The 20,126-nt window shown below is 45.4% G+C and overlaps 1 protein-coding gene across 3 annotated transcripts in view; it reads left to right on the forward strand.

Moving 5' to 3' along the window:
- The window catches only part of ITM2B (integral membrane protein 2B), a 28,213-nt gene extending 16,596 nt beyond the window's left edge, over positions 1–11,617 (forward strand). Inside the window, exons 2-6 of one of the 3 annotated variants that reach the window (XM_084278999.1) lie at positions 427–564; positions 2,885–3,091; positions 5,128–5,238; positions 9,448–9,598; positions 10,895–11,617. In XM_084278999.1, the coding sequence (XP_084135125.1) occupies positions 427–564; positions 2,885–3,091; positions 5,128–5,238; positions 9,448–9,598; positions 10,895–10,983 (696 nt within the window). In that variant the 3' untranslated portion in view covers positions 10,984–11,617. The remainder of the gene's footprint in view (positions 1–426; positions 565–2,884; positions 3,092–5,127; positions 5,239–9,447; positions 9,599–10,894) is intronic. The other 2 variants (XM_084279000.1, XM_084279001.1) reach the window with 2 other exon arrangements.
- Positions 11,618–20,126: the final 8,509 nt, after the last annotated feature.

The following is a 20,126-nucleotide window of genomic DNA, read 5'->3' on the forward strand; positions in this document are numbered from 1 at the left end:
AAATTGTATATGCTAACAAAAAAGAACCTGACCTTTCTCAGTTAATTCCTTGCTCTGCTGTTGCATTGAGGCGGCCTGAGAATGGATGGATATTTTTCTGCCCTCATTCTGTAAGGTCTGGCTCACTCTGTGTCGTTGGGTATCTCGGGAGATAATGTTGGGTTTTTCTCTTCCTTAAGACTTCAGTCTGATGGTGGAGTCAGTGCTGATGGCATTCAAAGCGACTGCTAGTACAAGTTTTCCCAACTTAAATAGATCTGGTTTAAACTTTGTCACATAAAACGTGTTTCCAGACAAACCTGCTAAAGCACGTGCAGCCCTCTCTGATGGGCGCAGTGTTCGTACTTGCCGCCCCTGAAGCACCTGCTGTCATACATGCGTGCCTGGGGACGCTGTGCTGAAGGTCTGTCTCTTCATGCGTTGCAGGACCCTGAGGATGCTGTGCCCGTTGGGCAGAGGAGGGCCTGGTGCTGGTGCATGTGCTTCGGGCTGGCCTTTATGCTGGCTGGTGTGATCCTGGGCGGTGCCTATCTGTACAAATATTTTGCATTCCAGGTAAGTCAGGTACGTTTTGTCATGGGAGGGCTGTATTTTTCTCTGTTACGCTTTACATTTAGAAGAGGGAAGGGGAGTGGCAGACTCAACCAAGTAGCTTTGCTGCTCCCATTTTTATCCTTCTAAAACTCGAGCTTTTCTAAAGGCCAGGTGCATGTATAGCCTGCTCTGGAGGTACCTGTCGTCAGAGGGGGCAGGGGCAAAGCTGGCAAGCAAAAGGGAGCAGCACTTTTGAAAACCTTTACTTTGCAGAGAAAGGATTTTATCTAAATAGGTCTTGGGCTTAGGAACCCCAGAGGTGTCCCAGATTTTCAACTGCTCTCTCTCTCTCCTGTTCTGAAGTGCTGAATACTGGAAGTGGATTAACCCCTTGAAAACCTCCTTGTTTGACCCCAGATTTCCTAGAGGCCTCTGGTGCTGCTGAGGCACGGGAAAGGGACCGCTTGTGAAAGCAGCGCGGTGGCTCTCCTCCTTCCTAGCTTCCATAGGGATGAGGAAAAACAGGCCCTGCGGGGGACTTGGGAGAAGCACAGTCAACGAGGTTAAACATGCTCTGTCAAGTCTAATCCACACTGACAAGATTAGACCTCTGACAAAATGTATTCTCAGTCTTCTAACAAACGGCTCTGCTGCACGAGGAGCCCTGGGAAGGCAGCGGTGCAAAGGAAGCGGAGCATTTGCCTGCAACGTGTGAGACCCGAGCTCAGTGTCTTCCTCAGGGGAGATTGTCACCCAGCAGCGGTGGATGTGCCGGGCTGTTGCCGAGGTGGTGCAAGCACACCCTCCATCCTTCAGAAACTGCCAAGGTTGCAGGATTCAGAGAGTCAGACAGGGAGAGTATAAGCAAAATGTGAATCCCTCCAGCCCAAAGGTTGGCGCACATAATTGTAAGGTAGAAATTCTGTGTTCTAGTCCCTGCTACCAGGATTATTCCGCTCCCCTCCCCGCTCCCCATTTTGGTAGCTGCTAATGTGGAAGGCAAAGTGATTAGACATGAGAAATTCTAGCTGAACTTGCAGTTTAAAGCCGCTTTAGGTATCATGTTAACGTAATTTTCAGGGGAGCAGTAGTGTTGCAAATGATGCTTAAACAGCACGGCTTATCTTGGTGGATTAGAAACTCAGAGTAGCTGAAGACCTGCTGTATTTCCAGCCCATGTTTCATCCTGGAGAAGAGAAGGCTGCAGGGGAACCTCATTGCAGCCTTGCAGTACCTGAAGGGAGCATAAAAACAGAAGGGGAATCCACTTTTGAAAAGGGTAGACAATGGCAGGTCAAGGGGGAATGGATTAAAACTAAAGGAAGGAAGGAAGTTTTATACAGAGAGAGTGGTGAGGTGCTGGAACAGGCTGCCCAGAGAGGTGGTGGATGCTTCATCCCTGGGGGTGTTCAAGGCCGGGTTGGATGGGGCTCTGGGCAACCTTGTGTAGATCCAGGCCTGGAGTTTGGTGGCCTTGCCTGTGTCAGGGAGGTTGGAACTGTATGATCCTTGGGGTCCCTTCCAACCCAGACCATTCTATGATACTGTGATCCATGCTGAGAACCACAGCCCTCCACCTTTGGCATGCCAGCTAGCTGAAATGCAGAGTGCCATCTAATTCAGAGGTGTGGTACTTGTTCATCAGTCACACCTGGGTTGAAGGAAGCATTCGGGAATTGAGTTAACATTGCACTGAAGACGTGTTTTCAGTGTAAAACTTTGAATTGATGGCATGTGCATATGCATAAGTTGTATGTTTCTAATTTGGTATATAACTTCCTCTGATTGAAGAGTATTTTACACTTCACTTAGGTGACTCCTTGCAAAACTAACCAGCTTAATAGAGTAATTGAGGTTGGAAGGAAGCTCTTGAAGTCATCTGGTCCAGCCTCCTACTGCAAGCAGGACCAAATTCAGAGCCAGACTTGCTTTTTAAAAGTGACTTTAATGATCAGTTTCAATGTCTTAAATTGTAATTATTGACTTCAATTACGTAATAATTTAATAATATCCATGCATATAGATGTAGGAATTCCATTGTCTTTCTAAAAATAATATGCAATGTGCCACGGATAATGGATGCAAAAGAGAAGATTTGATTTTAAGAACCTGCTTTTGGGATCCTGTTTTCCTTGAATTGAAGGGAAGGATTCCCTCTGGGTTCAGTATGTTCAAGGTTTTTACCCATGGTCCTGCTGTGGTTAGCAACTGGCTCCTACTTTGGTGTATGAATCAAATTAAAGGGAAGACATTTCATCTAGTTCGACAAGTTCTTCTTCCCTGCAGTGCTTTGAGAATATTAGTTCTAAACTTCTAACAAGGCTACTGATGTTTTGTTTACTATATTTAGCAGGGTGGTGTCTATTTCTGTGGAATAAAGTACATTGAAGATGGTTTGAGTTTACCTGAGCCTGGGGCAGAGGCTCAGAGTGCTCGCTACCACACGATTGAGCAAAACATTCAGATCCTGGAGGAAGAAGACGTTGAGTTTATCAGTGTGCCAGTCCCTGAGTTTGCTGATAGCGATCCTGCTGATATCGTCCACGACTTCCACCGGGTAAGAAATATTTCTGAAGAAGCTGAAAGCATTTAAAACTTGAAAAATGTTCCCCCTCAGTCATCCTGATAAATATACTCCATAATTATTGTGGTGGGGGAAAGCGGAGGGTGGAGGAGGCAGCAGAAACGTTTTGATCAGCAGCAGGCTGCAAGCAATTATTAACCAGGCATACAAAGTACAGCGTTATACAATCATCATGAGGTAGTATGTAAACCACCACTTGCAAATGCAGTTCTGTTTTTAGAAAGGGAAAAATCTTCGAGCTCTTTCCTTCCCTTAGTATGAGGAAGTAGAGTGAGTATCGTTTGTGCTGTGGTAAGTCCACCGAGCCAGAATTTGACCGACAGCAGCGGTGCCAAGGGCAGTTCAGAAAGGGCTCTCACAGCACTGACCTCAGCGTGCAGGGGCTGGTTGCATCTGATGTCACTAGGTATGTGCAGGCACCCCCAGAGGTGACCTCCTGGTGTGGCTGAAAAACCCCAACGCAGCAGCAGAAAGGGAAGGAAGCAACCAGCTGATGGACCGTGGGAGAGAGCTTGTTTTCTAGATGCTGTAGGAAGCCTAGCATGAGCTTCTAACTTCTCCTTGTGCACCACAGGCCACTCTGATTCCTGAAAGCACTGAGCTGGGGTGTCAGAGCACTTTGAGCTGTGTCTTCCTTTTCCGTAGAAACAGCCTCGATTGACAGGAGTCATGGTAACAAAATTTTTGCTAAGGCAGTTGACAGCCCTGCAGCTCTTGGTATTCATGACAGATGTAGAACAATTAGAAGCCCTTCTTTTTTGCTTCTATCAGCCTGATAGAAGCTGTCTGATAGCAATGTGATGTTCTACAGCTGGTTTTCAGGAAGCTGAATTTCTGTGAACATTTGAAGCCTTGGCTGAAAAGCTTTTTTTAAGCAAGGCTGAAAAGGAAGAATATGGAAGCATCCTATTTTTCTATGCAGACTTCAGAATTTGAAGTTTTCCAAGGAAAATGAGTGCTATCTATCAAATATTCATAACCAGATTTGGAGGAAAACATTGCTTGCTCAAGCTATGTAATTTTAAAATATTCCTGGATGTATTTAGGGAGCTTCTGTGGAGAGTTAGAGCAAAGTCTCTACAGAGGGAAAACCAGGGAAAAAAGCTGTATGTAAGAAGCAAAAAAGGAACAATACAATATACTCAAAATTTACTTTTGATCTAATGGGTTAAAGGCTTTGCTGTAAAGGTCAGTGGAAGGTTCATTTGCTGTAGGCACAGCACTTACTCCCATGTAATTATATTAGCTGCAGTGATGATTGCTGTCCTGGTACTCTTTGGACTGTTGGACTCTTGGCACTCGGTATTTTATATACGTCTGCAGCCTGAGAGCTTCAGGAGCTCGAGATAATGTCTTCTTTAGCAAGAACAGATGCAGTAAAACACAGCTCAGTGAGCAGAGCTGTAGGATTCATCAGGATAATTCCCTGGGCTTTTATGTCTCTGTTTTTACCAAATAATGGCAAATACTGCAGTTCAGGTACTATAAAGATAATTCAGCTATGAATAATCATTAACACTTCAAGTCAATAGAATTTTTGAAAATAAAAGGATTGTTGTTGCCGTATCTGTAACAGCATCATCTTCCTTCTGTATTTTGTTCTTACCAGCAGCATTTCCCCTTCACACCACAGCACAATACAACAGCGTGGAGATCAGACCAAGGATTTTGCCCTGTTGTTTCGAAATGCAGGCACTAGGAATAAATGAATGCTCTACTTGATTCTGCAACAGCTCGGATACACCTTTGTAATTTCATTACTGTAGTGCCTTTGAGCTGCTTATCGCCTGCTGCCTTGCACAAATCCCTGTCAGAGATTCAGGCTCTCATCAAGACTGCCTTTTATTTCTGCATTTACCTACCTTCAAATTGGAGGTTTTTTTGGGCAGGCTCTATGGTGAACAAAACAGTATTTTGAACAACACGAGGCAATAGCAGTTTAGCAAGGACTGTGTGTGTATTTTCCAACGTTCTCGTTATTTTGATGAAAACATGTGTTTCTTCAACAGAGACTCACTGCTTATCTTGACCTTAGCCTGGATAAGTGCTATGTGATTCCTCTGAACACTTCTGTTGTTATGCCGCCAAAAAATTTCCTGGAGCTGCTCATCAACATCAAGGTATGGTTAAATTCTAAGTCGTTTGTTCTTAAGGCAGAGGAAAAAGGAGAATTCTCCCCCCCTTCCTTTTTTTTGATCTTCCCCAGAACTGTGACGTTCACATAAGGTGCTGCCTGTGTTAGGAGGTTAACTGATCTCTAGACATCTTGCCAAGAGAAAAAAATAATCTACAACCTTCTTAGTTAATTAAACACAATAATGAAGGAGTTATTAATTCAGAGGAAGACAGACAAAACCTGATTTCATTCTTTGATGCTACAAATTTAATTGACAAAATGGTGCAGATGTGGTGTACCTGGACTCTTTGATGGTAGTCTGTGTGGGTTGGTGTTTGGTTTTTGATTTTTTAAAATTTATAATCCATTGTGACTAAAGTTTCTGTAAAGCATTTACTGGGAAACGCTTCTAACATGGGCACTGTTTAAAGCACAGGTCCTTAGGGGTGGCCCCTACTTTGATCCAGTGGCTTGAGGGTGATGTACACGAGGTGTGTTGGATCTGCTGTGCGTGCTCAGGGAAATGAGATGTGGCTCTAGGTTGTGGTTCACAAAGCTTCCAGCAGCCTTATGATGGACCTTCCTGTTTCCAGGGAGGTTTTGCAGGAGCGATGAGTATTTGGGCTGTATGATTAGCAAAGCCTGTTCAAAGACGAGGGGGTGTATTCACGCCACATTCAAGCAGACCTTCAGAACAAGGCTCAGTGTCCTTAAAAAAAAAAAAGGACCCTGGAAAGGGCTGATACCACAATCACTGAACAACCCAACGTGAGTTTTCAGCGACGGCGGCTCCTAATCGCTTCCCGGCAGGGAGTGATAGTGGAGCGCTGCGGCCCGGCCTGTGGTGCGGGCGCTGGCTGGCGAGTCGCCACCACGGGGACACGCTGTTCTCTGGGTGAACGTAATGGCCTGTGAAATTGAGGAGGCCACAGCAGATAATCTAACGGGGTCTCTTACTAATTTAATGCGGATTGGCTTGTATCTCTTTTTCTCTTTTCCCTGGCTCTTGCACATGTATGCTTCTCCTGCAGATTTAAATAGTATTCACCCTGGGTTTCAGCCCTCTGGTTTCATTACAGAAAAGCAAAGTGCTCAAGGTGGGGAAGAGAGCTGAGAGTCTAACTTGGGGCTAAGGTTTGGGAAGGGTGCTTTAAGCTTTTGTAACTTTAGAATTGTTGATGCCATCTTTGGGTTTGCATCTTTGAACCAGAGCTTTGGAATTAGGACTCCAGGAACTATTTCAGCAATGTTTGAGTGGCTGTATATATAAATAAATTTCATGTGAAAAATGACTTCACAAGTAAGTTCTCTGCTGCCTTTTTGCTGCCTAATTCGAGACTGGCTATTTAACCATGCTTCCATTTCCAGTTCACGAGGGTGAGGTGGTATCTCTAAACTCAGTGGCCCCATATTTTTTTAATTTGTTTATGCTGTTCTGTTTCCATTTCTAGCTCACACAAATTCCACTATTAAAATCTGTTGATTTCCCAGTTTGTCACTGGTACTAAATCAGTTGTGCTTGTTTTACAAGTAAGAGGATAACCAGGCATCATGCTTTTAATTGGAAGTCTCTGCAAAAGCAAACTGTTTCGATCATTGTCCCCAACAGTGGTTGCCCTAATTTTATGAGACATCTGTTTAATTCTCGTTGTATTAACAAAAAGCTGTGGGCATTTGATGTCTCAGAAAATCAGGCTAAATGTTTTCTAACTGAAATTTCAGAAACTATTCTGCAGATGCACAGGGTCATTCTCTGTTCACTGTCCTGCAGCCACAGTGGTTGCACAAGGAAAAAAATGTATGAAATGGAAGTACTTGTTTCTTTAAAATGAGCTCTGAATACATGCAGAGAGAGCATTTAATGAAAATGGAGGTGCTGTGGGCTGTTGGGGGGGGTAGTGTTTTGGTTTTGAGTTTTTTAAGGCCATAATTTTAGCCTAAAGAACAACATTTCTATATATTGATAGAGTTTGCTGACATACAGAAACAGTGAGAGACGACTTCTTTCTTTGGGAAACAAGACTGTAACCCAGATACATTTGTTCATCCACCAATCCCCATTGTTGAGCCAGCTGGCCAATTTTAACCTTATGTGATGCACAGGTCGTCTCAAAGATGATGATGACATATGTGGATGTGCTGGGTCCCAGTGCTGGCTAATTGTTCCTGCAGCAGAGGAGATCTCTGCACTGAGCTCCCTGTCCTCCTGCACTCACCAGGAGGGCTGAGAAGGCTGGGTCTGGGATGGATGGGGGGTCCAGGAGGTCCTTGGACATCCCATGATTTGGAGGGCATGGTCCCAGCAGTGTCCTCAGAGGAATTTCTCCTGAAATTTGAGAGACCAGGCTTAAGATACAGTAATTTACAGTGATTTAATTACCAAATAATGAGTGGGATAATTTGGGAGTGTGAAGTCTTCCAAACTCTTACTTAAAGGAAAAAAAACCCACTGCTCTTTTCCTCATAGGATATGCTAAAGAAAATCTTCATCATACAAAGTGAATTTAATACAGTCCTTTCTTTACTGAAAATAATGGCATGTAATCAGCTTCTTCTCATCATGTCACTTGGACTGAAGAGAGTCTTGTTTTGCAATGGAAATTTCAAGTTGTTTATTGTCAACAAAAAAATGCAGTGATTGTTTGCCACAGAAACTGAATTTGTTTCCATAATAAGTTACCATTTTATCTTCAGAAAGCAAGCAACACCTTCTCTGCTGCCATAAATAAGAATCACACTCCAGGATTTCTTAAACTAGTAATATTTTTAAAAAAATCCGATGATTCTTTACCTGTGGCAGTATTAGGAAACTTGGCTGATGGTGCATTTTCCAGTCATGTACAGCAATGTGCCCTCCTGGCCATAAACACCCATGGCATCCTGGGTTGTATTTAGAAGGGATGTGGTTAGTAGGTCAAGAGAGGTCCTCTACTCCGCCCTGGTGAGACCACACCTGGAATATTGTGTCCAGTTCTGGGCCCCTCAGTTCAAGAAAGACAGGGAACTACTTGAAGGACTCCAGCACAGGGCCACAAAGATGATTAAGGGAGTGGAACATCTTCCTTATGAGGCCAGGCTGAGGGAGCTGGGCCAGGTTAGCTTGGAGGAGACTGAGGGGTGACCTTGTTCATGTTTATAAATAAGTAAAGGGTGAGAGTCAGAAGGACGGAGCCAGGCTCTTCTCAGTGATGGCCAGTGACAGGACAAGGGGCAGTGGGTGCAAGCTGGAGCACAGGAAGTTCCATGTGAATATAAGGAGAAACTTTTTCACTGTGAGGGTGACTGGAACAGGCTGCCCTGAGAGGCTGTGGAGTCGCCTTCTCTGGAGACATTCAAACCCCATCTGGATGCGTTCCTGTGCTGTTTAGCCTATGTGATCCTGCTGTGGCGGGGGTTGGACTAGATGATCTTTCAAGGTCCCTTCCAACCCCTTACACTCTGTGGTTCTGTGTGATTCTGTGACAGTGAGGTGTGCAGAGAGATGGATTTACCCATCATTTCGGCTGTGTCAGAATAACACTGAGGGGACTAGAAAAGGGTCAGGAAGCTTTTGCATGTCATTACAGCTCTTCCTTTTTCAGTGTATTATTTCCTTAAAACACCTGATAACACCACCATGGCTTTCTAACACCTTTCTGTATAAACAGTTGTGGGAGTTGTCATTATAACTAATGGGGCTGGATGGTCTCGCTTCGCATTTGGCTTGAGGGTTGTGACCCACGCGTGCTGTGAGGATGTTCAGGGCTTCCCACACCCTGTGGACTGAAGCTGGAGTATACCACAACTGGTATACTCCAGGAGTGTGTAGAGCGTGCTTCTGCCAAGGTGTGTTTGGTTGTAGTTCCCCCGAGTTCTGTTGGGCTGTTGTTAATTAAGAGAAAATTTTGGATGAGAGGTGCAGGACTGATCCGTGACAGGGGGTGCTCCTGAATAGGAAGCATTTCTTCTCGGTTGCTGTATCCGGAGAGCGGTGGACAGGCGCATGGGTGGAAGTGGTGTGACCTTTTTGAATGCAGCCTGTGTGTATTGCTGTAGTGCAGTGGAGTCCTGTTTGCAGATTTAGAATAAAATTCTGAGGGTGTTACGTATTTTGAAAGAACTCAAAGAATTTGTGTCACAGCCATGTCAAAGAAACAGATGGCTGAGTCTTTCTGGTGTCCTTAGAGCACAAAGCGATGGCTTTTGACAGAACCCTGGCATTTTTGTCCAACAGGCTGGAACATACCTGCCTCAGTCCTACTTGATTCACGAACAGATGATTGTTACCGACCGCATTGAGAACGTGGATCAGCTGGGATTCTTTATCTACCGCCTCTGCCGTGGCAAGGAAACCTACAAGCTACAGCGCAAAGAAGCCATGAAAGGTAAACGTTCCTCCTGCAGTCTTTTGTGTTGGCAGCAAGTTCAGTGCCGCTTGAGTTCAAGAAATAGGCTTGATTGTGTTGAAAGGAATGGCTCTTATTAAAGCAAGGGCTGCTTACTGCAGTAACTGGCTCTGTGGGCTGAAGTACGTCTGACATTTTCTGAGTAGGTATGGAAATAAGTCATTTTATTGTGCAAAAGTCCTCCAGGCCCCGGCGAGCTGTGTGTGTGTATGCATGGCTTTGCTTTCTGGGGTTCAGGCTTTCATCGATGCTTTTCATTAATCTTATTTCTTGACCCACTCCCCCAAAACAAAATCAAACCACCCCCGCATTTAATACATGAGAAGCCCTAGCCTTCTAGTCAAAGGGCAGAATTGCAAGTTCTTCATGTCATTAGAGCCATTTATAGATTAGTCCACATCTTCCTGTGTGCATCAGTGAAATGTGAGTAAGAATTGTCTCCACAGGAGAGCTGTGGTACTTGATGCTGCTTCATGGAAAAACGTTTGAAAAACATTGGAAGAATCTTGACAAGCTATTAAATTCTTAAATTCTGCCTGAAATTCTTCACTCAGACTTTACCCAGACTTTTTTCTTTTTGTTTTGTTTTGTCTTAAACTGTATATGATGTGCAAGTGCACACTGAAGCAGTTCAATTGCTTTAGTCTCGTGGTTGGACCCGACCACCTGGGAAAACAAGGAAAAGAAATAACATTTTATAAAAATAATTTAGATCAATGTTTAAAAATGAAAAGGTTTTAATAGCAAAATCCAAATGAAAATTCAGTACGTTGATCCTGTGGCAATGAGGAGCGGAGGCTGGCAGTGAGCACTAGGTTGGCAGTGAGCATTAGCTTAACTAAAATTTGGTAAAATTCCGTCTTTCTCCAATTCTCAGACATTGTTTAAATACAACTGGTCCCCTCCTTTTTGCCTATGGTGGTTAATTCCCTCACTATTTCCTCTCCCATGTCCCTACAAAGTTTATACAGATGTGCAGGGAGGGAGACTGGGACCTTATCCAGGTTAAAACTAGCCAGTGGGGGGGTGGCAGGTTGGTTTTGCCTAAGCCAGTGCTGCGATTTGGTTCACCACACCTTCAGCAACATTGCTCGCTGACTGATTTTCCGAGTCTGAATGCGTGCCTGAGTGTGGTTCCTCTGAGAGTGGGGTTGAGGAGAGAGTATTCTGATTTCTGCTGACATCTTATTATAGTAAATGTAAAATTATTACATCTCTGCTGGACCTGATCCCTCCCTCTGTTGACCCTCCATTGTTCTTTACTAACACAAACAGGGATTCAGAAGCGTGAAGCCGTCAATTGCCGAAAGATTCGACACTTTGAGAACAGGTTTGCTATGGAAACAGTCATCTGTGAACAGTAATGAGGAATATTACTCTTACAGGAGACTTAAAAACCTACAGTATGACCCCACCCTTTGTATTGTGTGCAGTGATTTATTTTTTAAAATCTTCTTTTATGTAAGTAGTGGGCAGGGCTTTATTGCTGAACACCTTCCATACTTTTCATCTCATGATACACGTAAAATCAATATGGTTTAGGTTTTTTCCTTATTTTCAGGTGTGGTGTTCTTCTTATATTCCAATAGCAATTGTATAAAGACTTAGTTGCTAGTGCATTTCATGTGATGAATCTTGAGTACAAAGAAGAGGAGAAACTCTTCAAAATATCCACCGGTTTTTAATTCAGTAAAATTGAGGAGAACTATTAATGTACAAATGGACTGCAAGAGCTACTTCTGACTGTAATATTACCTGCTATATAGTTTGTTACAGCATATAGACAAACCTGTATTTGACTCTCCCTAACAAAGTGCAATTTGTTTTGTTTTTAAGAATATTATCATATTTACCTTTTTAGATTGATTTCTGAACTCGGTGTTTTCAAATGGCGAGTGTTTGCTGTAACAATCTTTTAGAAAATTAAGAGGTAACTTATGTTACTAACTTGTATATAATCCATGTATGTGCAATGGAAAATAAATCTTATAAACCTGTTTGTCTAAAAGTCTTGTGTTTTCTTTTGCTATTACTGGGGTGGGTTTATGGTGAAATTTGAAGTTAAACCTTTTTTACCTGCAGTGCTGTTTTTAAAAGTGAGAAGATAAAGCAGAATAGGCAACAGTTGAGAAATTAAATATGAGCAGAGAAGCCTGTTTTTACCTTCCTTTTTCATGTAAAGGCAATATTGTGCTGCTTACTTAAATTCTGGGTTGGTATTTCCACGCTACATACAATCAGAGTGAAGATCTAAAGCTGACTTAGATCTTGTTACCAGCTTAAATCCCTGGCTGAGTACTTTTCAAACCATGTACATTACCCAGAGCACGCTGGGAGTCAGGCTGACCCAGCTGAAAGCCAGGAGTCTTCACTGCACCACGAGCACGTTAAGCTCTTGACTTGCCTACTGCTAAGATACCGTGAATGTCCCTGACTAGAGCGGCCAGTTCATGACTCTTCCATCCTACACAAAGGACAGCCTTCAGTTACAAAGTTTGTACGTGCTCTCATAAAACTGTAGAATTGCTGAACTTGAAAGGAACCTGTGGATATCATCTAGCTGAGTGTATGCATATGGGTAAGACCCCCTGATCCTTCTCTGCTCTGGGCTGAACAGTCCCTGCTCTCTCAGCCTTTCATTGTGTGTCAGAAGTTCGCATCAGAATCACAGAATGCATTAGGTTGGAAGGGACCTTTAAAGGCCATCTAGTCCAACCCACCTGCAGTAAGCAGGGACACCTTTAACTAGATCAGGTTGCTCAGAACCCCATCAAGCCTGACCTTGAATGTCTCCAGGGATGGGGCCTCCACTACCTCTCTGGGCAACCTGTTCCAGTCATCCACCACTCTCATAGTGAAGAATTTTTTCCTAATATCCAACTTGAATGTCCCTTTTTCGAATTTAAAAACCATTATCCCTCATCCTATTGTTACATGCCCTCGTGAACAGTTCTACCCCAGCTTTCCTGCAGGCCCCTTCAGGTACTGGAAGGCCCCTGTAAGGTCCCCTTCTCTTCTCCAGGCCAAACAAGCCCAACTCTCTCAGCCTGTCTTCACAGGAGAGGTGCACCAGCCTTCTGATCCTCTTTGTTGCCCTCCTCTGGACACACTCCAATAGGTCCATGTTCTCTTTGTGCTGAAGGCTCCAGGTGAGGTCTCCCCAGAGCAGAGTAGAGGGTCAGAATCAGTGTCTGGATCTGCTGGCCACACTTCCTTTGATGTAGCCCAGGATGTGGTTGGCCACCTGGGCTGCCCATGTCCATGGCCCTCTTATACTGGAGAGCCCAGCACCACACCCAGCACTCCAGATGTGCTTCTCCAGTGCTGAGCAACGGGTTAAGGATCACCTCCCTGCACCTGCTGGCAGTGCTTTTCCTAATGCATCCCAGGGAGCTCTTGGCTGTCTTCACCAGAAGGGCCCTGTGCAGGCTCCTGGCCGGTTTGTTGCCCATCAGGAGCCCACGGTCCTTTTCTGTGGAGCTGCCTTCCAGCCAGTTTGCCCCAGCATGGACTGGTGAATGGGGTTCTGCCTTCCCGGGGGCAGGACTTCACACTTCCTGAGTTCAGCTTCATGGCATTCCTGTCAGCCTGTGCCGTCCAGCTTTGCAGTTAATCCAGAGCTAGCTCACTAGCATTCCGTGTGGTGCCATCTGCACTTAAACCTGCTGTTTTTAAAGCAAGTTAGAATTCTTTTATATCATTGGGGTCTTTGTAACAGTGGCTTTTGTGGGGGACAGCGCAGGACGAGATGTGTCATCGTACCTGCTGCTGCAAAGCTGGTTACAAGAAAAATGGTGGAAAAGAGAAGAAAGGAGTAACGCTCAAAAACAAGGCTGGAAAATCTCCGCAATCCACTTCCAAGCTTCCAGAATACAGGAACTGCCTGGTCTTTCTGACCAAATTTTGAGCATTGATTTATCAGGAAAATAGGAATGTTTAATAGAATGTTTGCATATTTGCTTGCAAAAAACCCTCCAAGTCTTTAACTAATATGCACCATTGGTGCCCAAATCTTTTTGGTTAGTTCAGTCAAGAGGCTCTGGGCTTTGGACTAATCTTTTTTTTCATCTTTAAAAGGATCTTTTCTTAATATAGTGGGAGGATGCTTTCCTGGTTGTGACGCTATTACACAATGGTAAACACGCTATCATCCAGCTTCCTGCTATTGTGAATGTTTGGCTGGAGATAAAACAATTTGCTTTAAAGGAAGTTTTTTAAATGCACAATACATTTTCCTTTTTTTTACTTCTGCATTTGGCTTAATTTACAGTTTAGTCTCAGTGTAGATGCATCATATGTAAAATGAAAAGTGTAGTTGCTACTTTTGGAAAGCCAGACTTTCAAAGCCCATTCTCGCTGGCGCGTGGCAGTCGTGGCTGTCAGATCAAAGCCTCACCTACCTATGGGTTACATGCTCATGTATACATTGCATTTCTGTAGCTACAGTTCCGCAGGCGAGCTGGGAAACTTGCTGGGAGAGCTTCAGCTACAGACCTTCTGGATGTTGCAATAAAGGTCAAATTCGTGTCAGGACAGGGTTGCCAGTGCATCGTATGACACGAGATTCACGCTGAAGGACTCGCAAGCGTGGTTCCTACCTTTTCCATGAGCGCACTCTTCCTCTTTCCCGTAAGCTAAACATGGAAGCTGTTGTTCTGCAGTCAGCCTCCCACTGCCTTTAACTTGTTTTCAAAACAAAACTGGGTAAGAAACCTTGTGCTCCGTGGTGTGTCCTTTAATGGAGATGCCAGTGATTGAGGCTGTAGAGGCAGGGAGAGAGACATTGCTTCCTACAGATGGCATTTATATATGCTCCTGCTGCACCCCGTGTCCCTGATAACTTTTCAGACTGCTGGATGGTGGGACACAATTCCATGGAAAAAAAAACTGGCTCTAAGAGCTGCTTGGGTTTGTTTTGGTTTTTTTTTTTTTTTCCAAATTATTATTTTTAAAGTATAATAAACAAACATAGCTGAGCAACACTGAAGAAAACCACATTTCTAGCCCAATGAATTCCAGACAAGGGTTAGTATAAAAATGACCTCATCGGACAATTATCTTTACAAATATTTTTCAAACTCCTTCTTAAGAAAGAAAATGAATCCTAATGCTGGGACACGCCTTGTCAGCAAAGTAGCAGAATCAAAGAAGTGCCACTATCCTATGCTACTGGGTTTATTTGGTGGAGGGTGCTGTGTTGCTCTCCCATGGGTCCTAAACAGCCTCAGAGGTCTTTGCATGTAGAAGGCTATTGTCACCACTCCAGGCATATGATCTGGGCTTCTGAAGTGTGATAAAAGCTCTGAGTCTTCCCTTCCTTCTCTAGTTGAAGTCTTGTAGCTTTAGTAAAGAGCTCTGGGGCAAGTTCTGGCATGAAGAAAATACCATAGGCTTGCAAGGCAGAAAATGCAGGAGTGTGGTTATCACAGAATCATTCTGTTTGGAAAAGACCTCCAAGGTCATCTAGTTCCAACCATCCCCCTACCACCTCTATTACTTACTAAACCATGTCCCCAAGTACCTCATCCAACCTTGAACACCCCAAGGGATGGTGACTCCACCACCTCCCTGGGCAACCCGTTCCAATGCCTACCCACTCTTTCTGAGAAGAAATTTCTCCTAATTTCTAACCTGAACCCACCCTGGTGCCACTTGCAGCCATTCCCTCTCATCCTATCACTCGTTATCTGTGAGAAGAGGCTGACCTACAGATCACCACAACCTCCTTTCAGGTAGTTGTGGGGAGCAATAAGGTCTCCCCTGAGCCTCCTCTTCTCCAGACTGAACAATCCCAGTTCCCTCAGCCGCTCCTCATAAGAGCTGGTGCTCCAGCCCCTTCACCAGCTTGGTTGCACAAGTCTGGCACAATGCTGTCCTCTGAAAACAGGGGTACAGCCTTTTGTTCATGTAAGCTGGGTGGGAGGATGGAAATCTGACTGGGCTGTGTTAGCAGAAGCTTGTGGTTTAGAAATATTAGCAGAGCCTGTTCTAGACGTAGAAGGATATTTTCCTATTATGGAGGAAGCAATACAGAAGAGCCCCAAGCGCTGTTGTCATGCTATGAGTTTTGCTGGAACACTATGCAGAAGTGGTTTTGCCTAATTAGGGTGTGTTGCTGCCATGGCTTGGTAAAGAATGCCATCATCTTGGGCACAATCTTAACAGAAAGAAAACCCAAGATCATGGGTTGGCTGTTTTCGTTCAGAGAAATGCCAGTGTCTGTTCACTCTAGGCTATGGTGGTCAACTTTCAATTGGTTTTCAGGTTGTTGGTTAAGATGTTGGTTCATTTGATTCCTGAGAACTAATTCCAGTAGAGCACATTCTGCTTCTTGTGGGCTGAGGAAATCCTGGAAGAGGTAGCATGGGAAACATCCTCACTGGGGAGAGTGCCAGCAGCAGGACAGGGTGTTGCCCATGCTGGAGCATGCTTTCTCATGTGGCAAGAGGAAGCAGAACCTGGGACCAAGCAGGACGGGAAGGGGGGGATTGCATTGGGGTCATTAATGTGACCATGTAATTGGAGGTGACAAGAAGTTTGTGGTTAGCTTGTTCATTTGATGACCTTTATCTCATTACAAGTTGACAGTACCAGCCACAATGAACTGCCCTGCAGAGGGGCAGATGTACAGGGCAGGATGTCCTGTACACCCCAGGGGCAGAATGTGACTGGGGTTGGAAGTGCTTTTCCTACTGGGGCAACACAGGATGGTACCTGCATGACAAGCACACAAGGGGTGATGGAGCTCTGCATGCAAAGGCATGTTTTATACTAATGGCTGGAAACCTTCCACCAGCAATGAAAGCTGCACCGGGAATGATCAGGTTTTTTCTGATGTAATTACGCTTGCATGAGGGCTTCATTTGATAAATTGCATCACTTGGGGATTTTATGTTTTAGTACCCTGTTCCTCAATGCTAGCACAAATTTGGGGGATTGCATATAGGCATCATATATGTGCAGACGTTTCTCCATCCAGCAACAACAGTCACAGCGTCCTCTCAAGTTCTGGTAACAACTTATTGGTAAAGATTCCTGCCTTGGACTCATCACTGCGATATCTAAGACTCCAGCAGCGTGCTACATAACGGTCTGAGAAAAGCAAGTCGTGGATGGGGAATGAAAACATTCTTTTTATTTATAACGTGTGTGTAGGGAAAGGTTTGGAACTGCTAGGGGAGGCAACATGTAACAAATGCCTCTCTGTTTAGAGACAAATGGGCTGAGGTTTGTCATGGTCCCTGTGGATTTTACATCACTGCAGAAATACTGACTTTTAGAAATTGTTTTTACCCTTCGTATTTTGAGCTGGGTCTCTGTGTAGGATGGTGTGTTAGTAAGGGCCTGGCTCACCAACAAGGGGTACAATCAGTTTCACCCCATCACACCCATAAACCGTTCCTGGCTTCAAAGGCAGATCTGATGCCAGTACAATTGCAAGGCAGGGCTACCAGAGGAGGTCATGCCAGGGAGTGGAAACGATTCAAACCAATCCCTCAGTGTCCCTGAGGCACTCCGGAAGCACAACTGTCACTTAAGTCCTTCATTGCTCCAGGTGGTGCTCCAGAGAATTCCTTCTTAAGGCCTGGGGCCTGTCAGGCAGCAGCTGGAGAAGAGCTGGCCGGTAGGGAGCTGGGGCAGGTCCCTCACCTCCTCGCTCCCTGCAGCACCTGTGGTGGGTCTCTGAGTGGAGCAGCTGGGCTCCAGGTGGCACTGGTGGCTCCTGTGCAGTGCAAGGGATGTCTGTGCCAAGCAAAGCCTGGCCAAGGCAGCTTATGCCCTCCTGTCACTCACCCTGGTAAAATTCTGCCTGTTAGAGGCAGTGGGGGGATTCAGGCAGACATTTTTATAACCTGTGAATTTTACAGACTATGGGCTTTATTAAAAAAATAAAAATCTGCCAATACTTGGTACTTGGACTAATAGCCAGAAGCTCCCAGTCTAGTAGTTTTAGCACATGCCTTTCTGTCATGCACCTCCAGAGAACTGGTTCTATTAGAACTGTAGCTTCAATGGTAGAGGTCTGTGCTAACGTAGAAAGGAGCAACTTGTCTTGGTAGACAGTGAGGCACACTAAAATCAAGTTTCTCCATTGCAAGTATTTCATTTTTATGAAAACTAAAAAAAAAGTAGCCAGCTGCTTTCAGATCTGAGCAGTAAGAGTCAAAATAAAAAGGCTTCGTTTCATTTGCAATGAAACCAGCACTTCTATTCTCACTGGCAATTACCATGAAACTATAGCAGCAGTTTTAAGTGAAAAAAAATAGAAGGTAATCATAAAATCACAGAATGGTTTGGGTTGGGGGAGACTTTTAAAGATCATCTAGTTTTGAAACCCTGCCATGGACAGGGACACCATCCACTAGACCAGGTTGCCCAAAGCCCCATCCAACCTGGCCTTGAACACTGCCAGGGAGGGGGCAGCCACAGCTTCTCTGGGCAGCCTGTGCCAGGGCCTCACCACTCTCACAGGGAAGAGTATTTTTCATCGTGTCTAATTTAAATTGTACTTAAGATCATTTAGCAGCTGGAAACCATGAGTCAGGACTGCTTGACTGGGCAGCATTTCACAGTTCACATCTATGACATACACTTTAAAAGGCTGGTTGTCAGCTCTTTAAAGGAATATGATGTTTCCTAAGCGCTAATGCACAGGGAGTTATGAGAACAACACAAATTCTTTGGCTACCATTTGGATGATCTAGGGCCTGGCTCTAAAAGCATGTTAAAGCAGCTGTGAGGGCAGCTACCCAGGAGGGTGTGTTTCCTTCTTGCTGACAGCTGGGAAGGTGTCCACTGCCTGTGACCAAGTTTTCTGAGATGCTTTGCTCCCATGTTAAATTCTTCAGTGTTCTTAAAGCCAGCTGTGAGGGAAAAGCAGCAGACTCATCTGTGGTTTAGGGTTTTAGTTTACATTTCCAAGCTGGCAGATGTGCCTGGTAGTTTGTGGTTCATTTGCACACTGCGTGCAGCCCTAGACTGAACCTCCACAGCATCTGGTGTCATCTGATCAGAAGTAGTACTTTCAATGTGCTTAGAGGCAGGGTTAAGTTACTGTCAAGAGTTCTTTACTAGGTTCTTCATAAGGAATATCAAAATGCCACTCCAGTCGACAACTCAAATGTTTCATTTGGCCTTTATGTACCTTGCTTTGCTTTAGAGATCCCATTTGTTCACTTTAATTGGTTTAATTCTAATTATGAACCAGAAAAAAAGACTGTTCTGGTTTTAAGTAAGTTAATGACTATAAGGGAAAAGCTTGAACAAATGAATAAAGTCTGTGGATCTTAAAAATACTGGAGCACTGGAACAGGCTGCTCAGAGGGTTGTGGAGTCTCCTTCTCTGGATGCCTGCCTGTGCAATATGTCCTAGGGAACCTGCTTTGGCAGGGGGGTTGGACTTGATCTCTGCAGGTCCCTTCCAACCCCTACAATTCTGTGAATTTGTGATTCTGTGAATTTATTGTATACTGTACTTGTACCCATGGATTTTTCTTTAAATCCACCAGTTTGACAGCAACCTCACTAAAACTAGTTGCTTTGCAAAAGAATGACACGTACGTCGACGTGTCAGGAGGTACTTTTATTTATAATATACTTATATATATATAAGGAGGAACATTTTCTCTGTGAGGGTGACAGAGCCCTGACACAGGCTGCCCAGAGAGGCTGTGGAGTCTCCTTCTCTGGAGACATTCAAAACCACCTGGATGCGTTCCTGTGTGATTTAGCCTGGGTGATCCTGCTCTGGCAGGGGCATTGGACTAGATGATCCTTCGAGGTCCCGTCCAGCCCTGCATGCTCTGTGATTCTGTGGTTCTGTGACCAGCTGTCCTTGTGTACAGCGATTTCAGTCTTTCTGTCAAGTTGGCACCATGAAAATCTGAAACGTGCCAATCTGCAGCGGCGACCGGCCTTCTGAACGCGGGCACAGGCCCGCAGACAGACACCGCGGGGAGCCTGCAGATCGGGGAGCCGGGGCGTTCCGTGAGGCAGCAGCGCTGGCCACCTCGCCGAGACGCCCTTTCTCCTTCAGCCACCTGCCAGCTACGGCCGAGGCGGCCGCCCTCGCTCCTTCCCAGCTCTGAGTCCCTTCCGCTGTGAAACCGAATCTGGGAGGGCGAGAGGGGCCGCCGGCCGCGCGGCGCCGCCGGTATCTGCCGAGGGCGAGGCCCGGCAGCCGACCCGCCGCTGCCTCACGGAGCCCGCTCTGCCCGCCAGCCACCACCCTCGCTCCAGTTGCCGGGGGCGCACGAAGCGGAGCCGGCTCCTATTGGCTAGAGGGGAGAAAGAAGCGCGTTTATTGGCTGAGAGGCTGGCGCGGCCACCTTCTCTTTCCGGGTTCGGAAGCGCGCCGAGCCGGTCTGTGCTTTGGGTGTGCGGCCGCGGCTCCTCGCCGGCGGGTGGGGCTGGGGGAGTGGCAGCCGGCCCGGAAGTGACGGCAGAGCGGCTGGGGGTGACGCAGTTTTCCCGCGGTTTGGGCAGCGGGGAGGGGGGAGCGGCAGCC

This window comes from Gallinula chloropus, assembly GCF_964237585.1.
Source record: "Gallinula chloropus genome assembly, chromosome: 1".
Classification (NCBI taxonomy): domain Eukaryota; kingdom Metazoa; phylum Chordata; class Aves; order Gruiformes; family Rallidae; genus Gallinula; species Gallinula chloropus.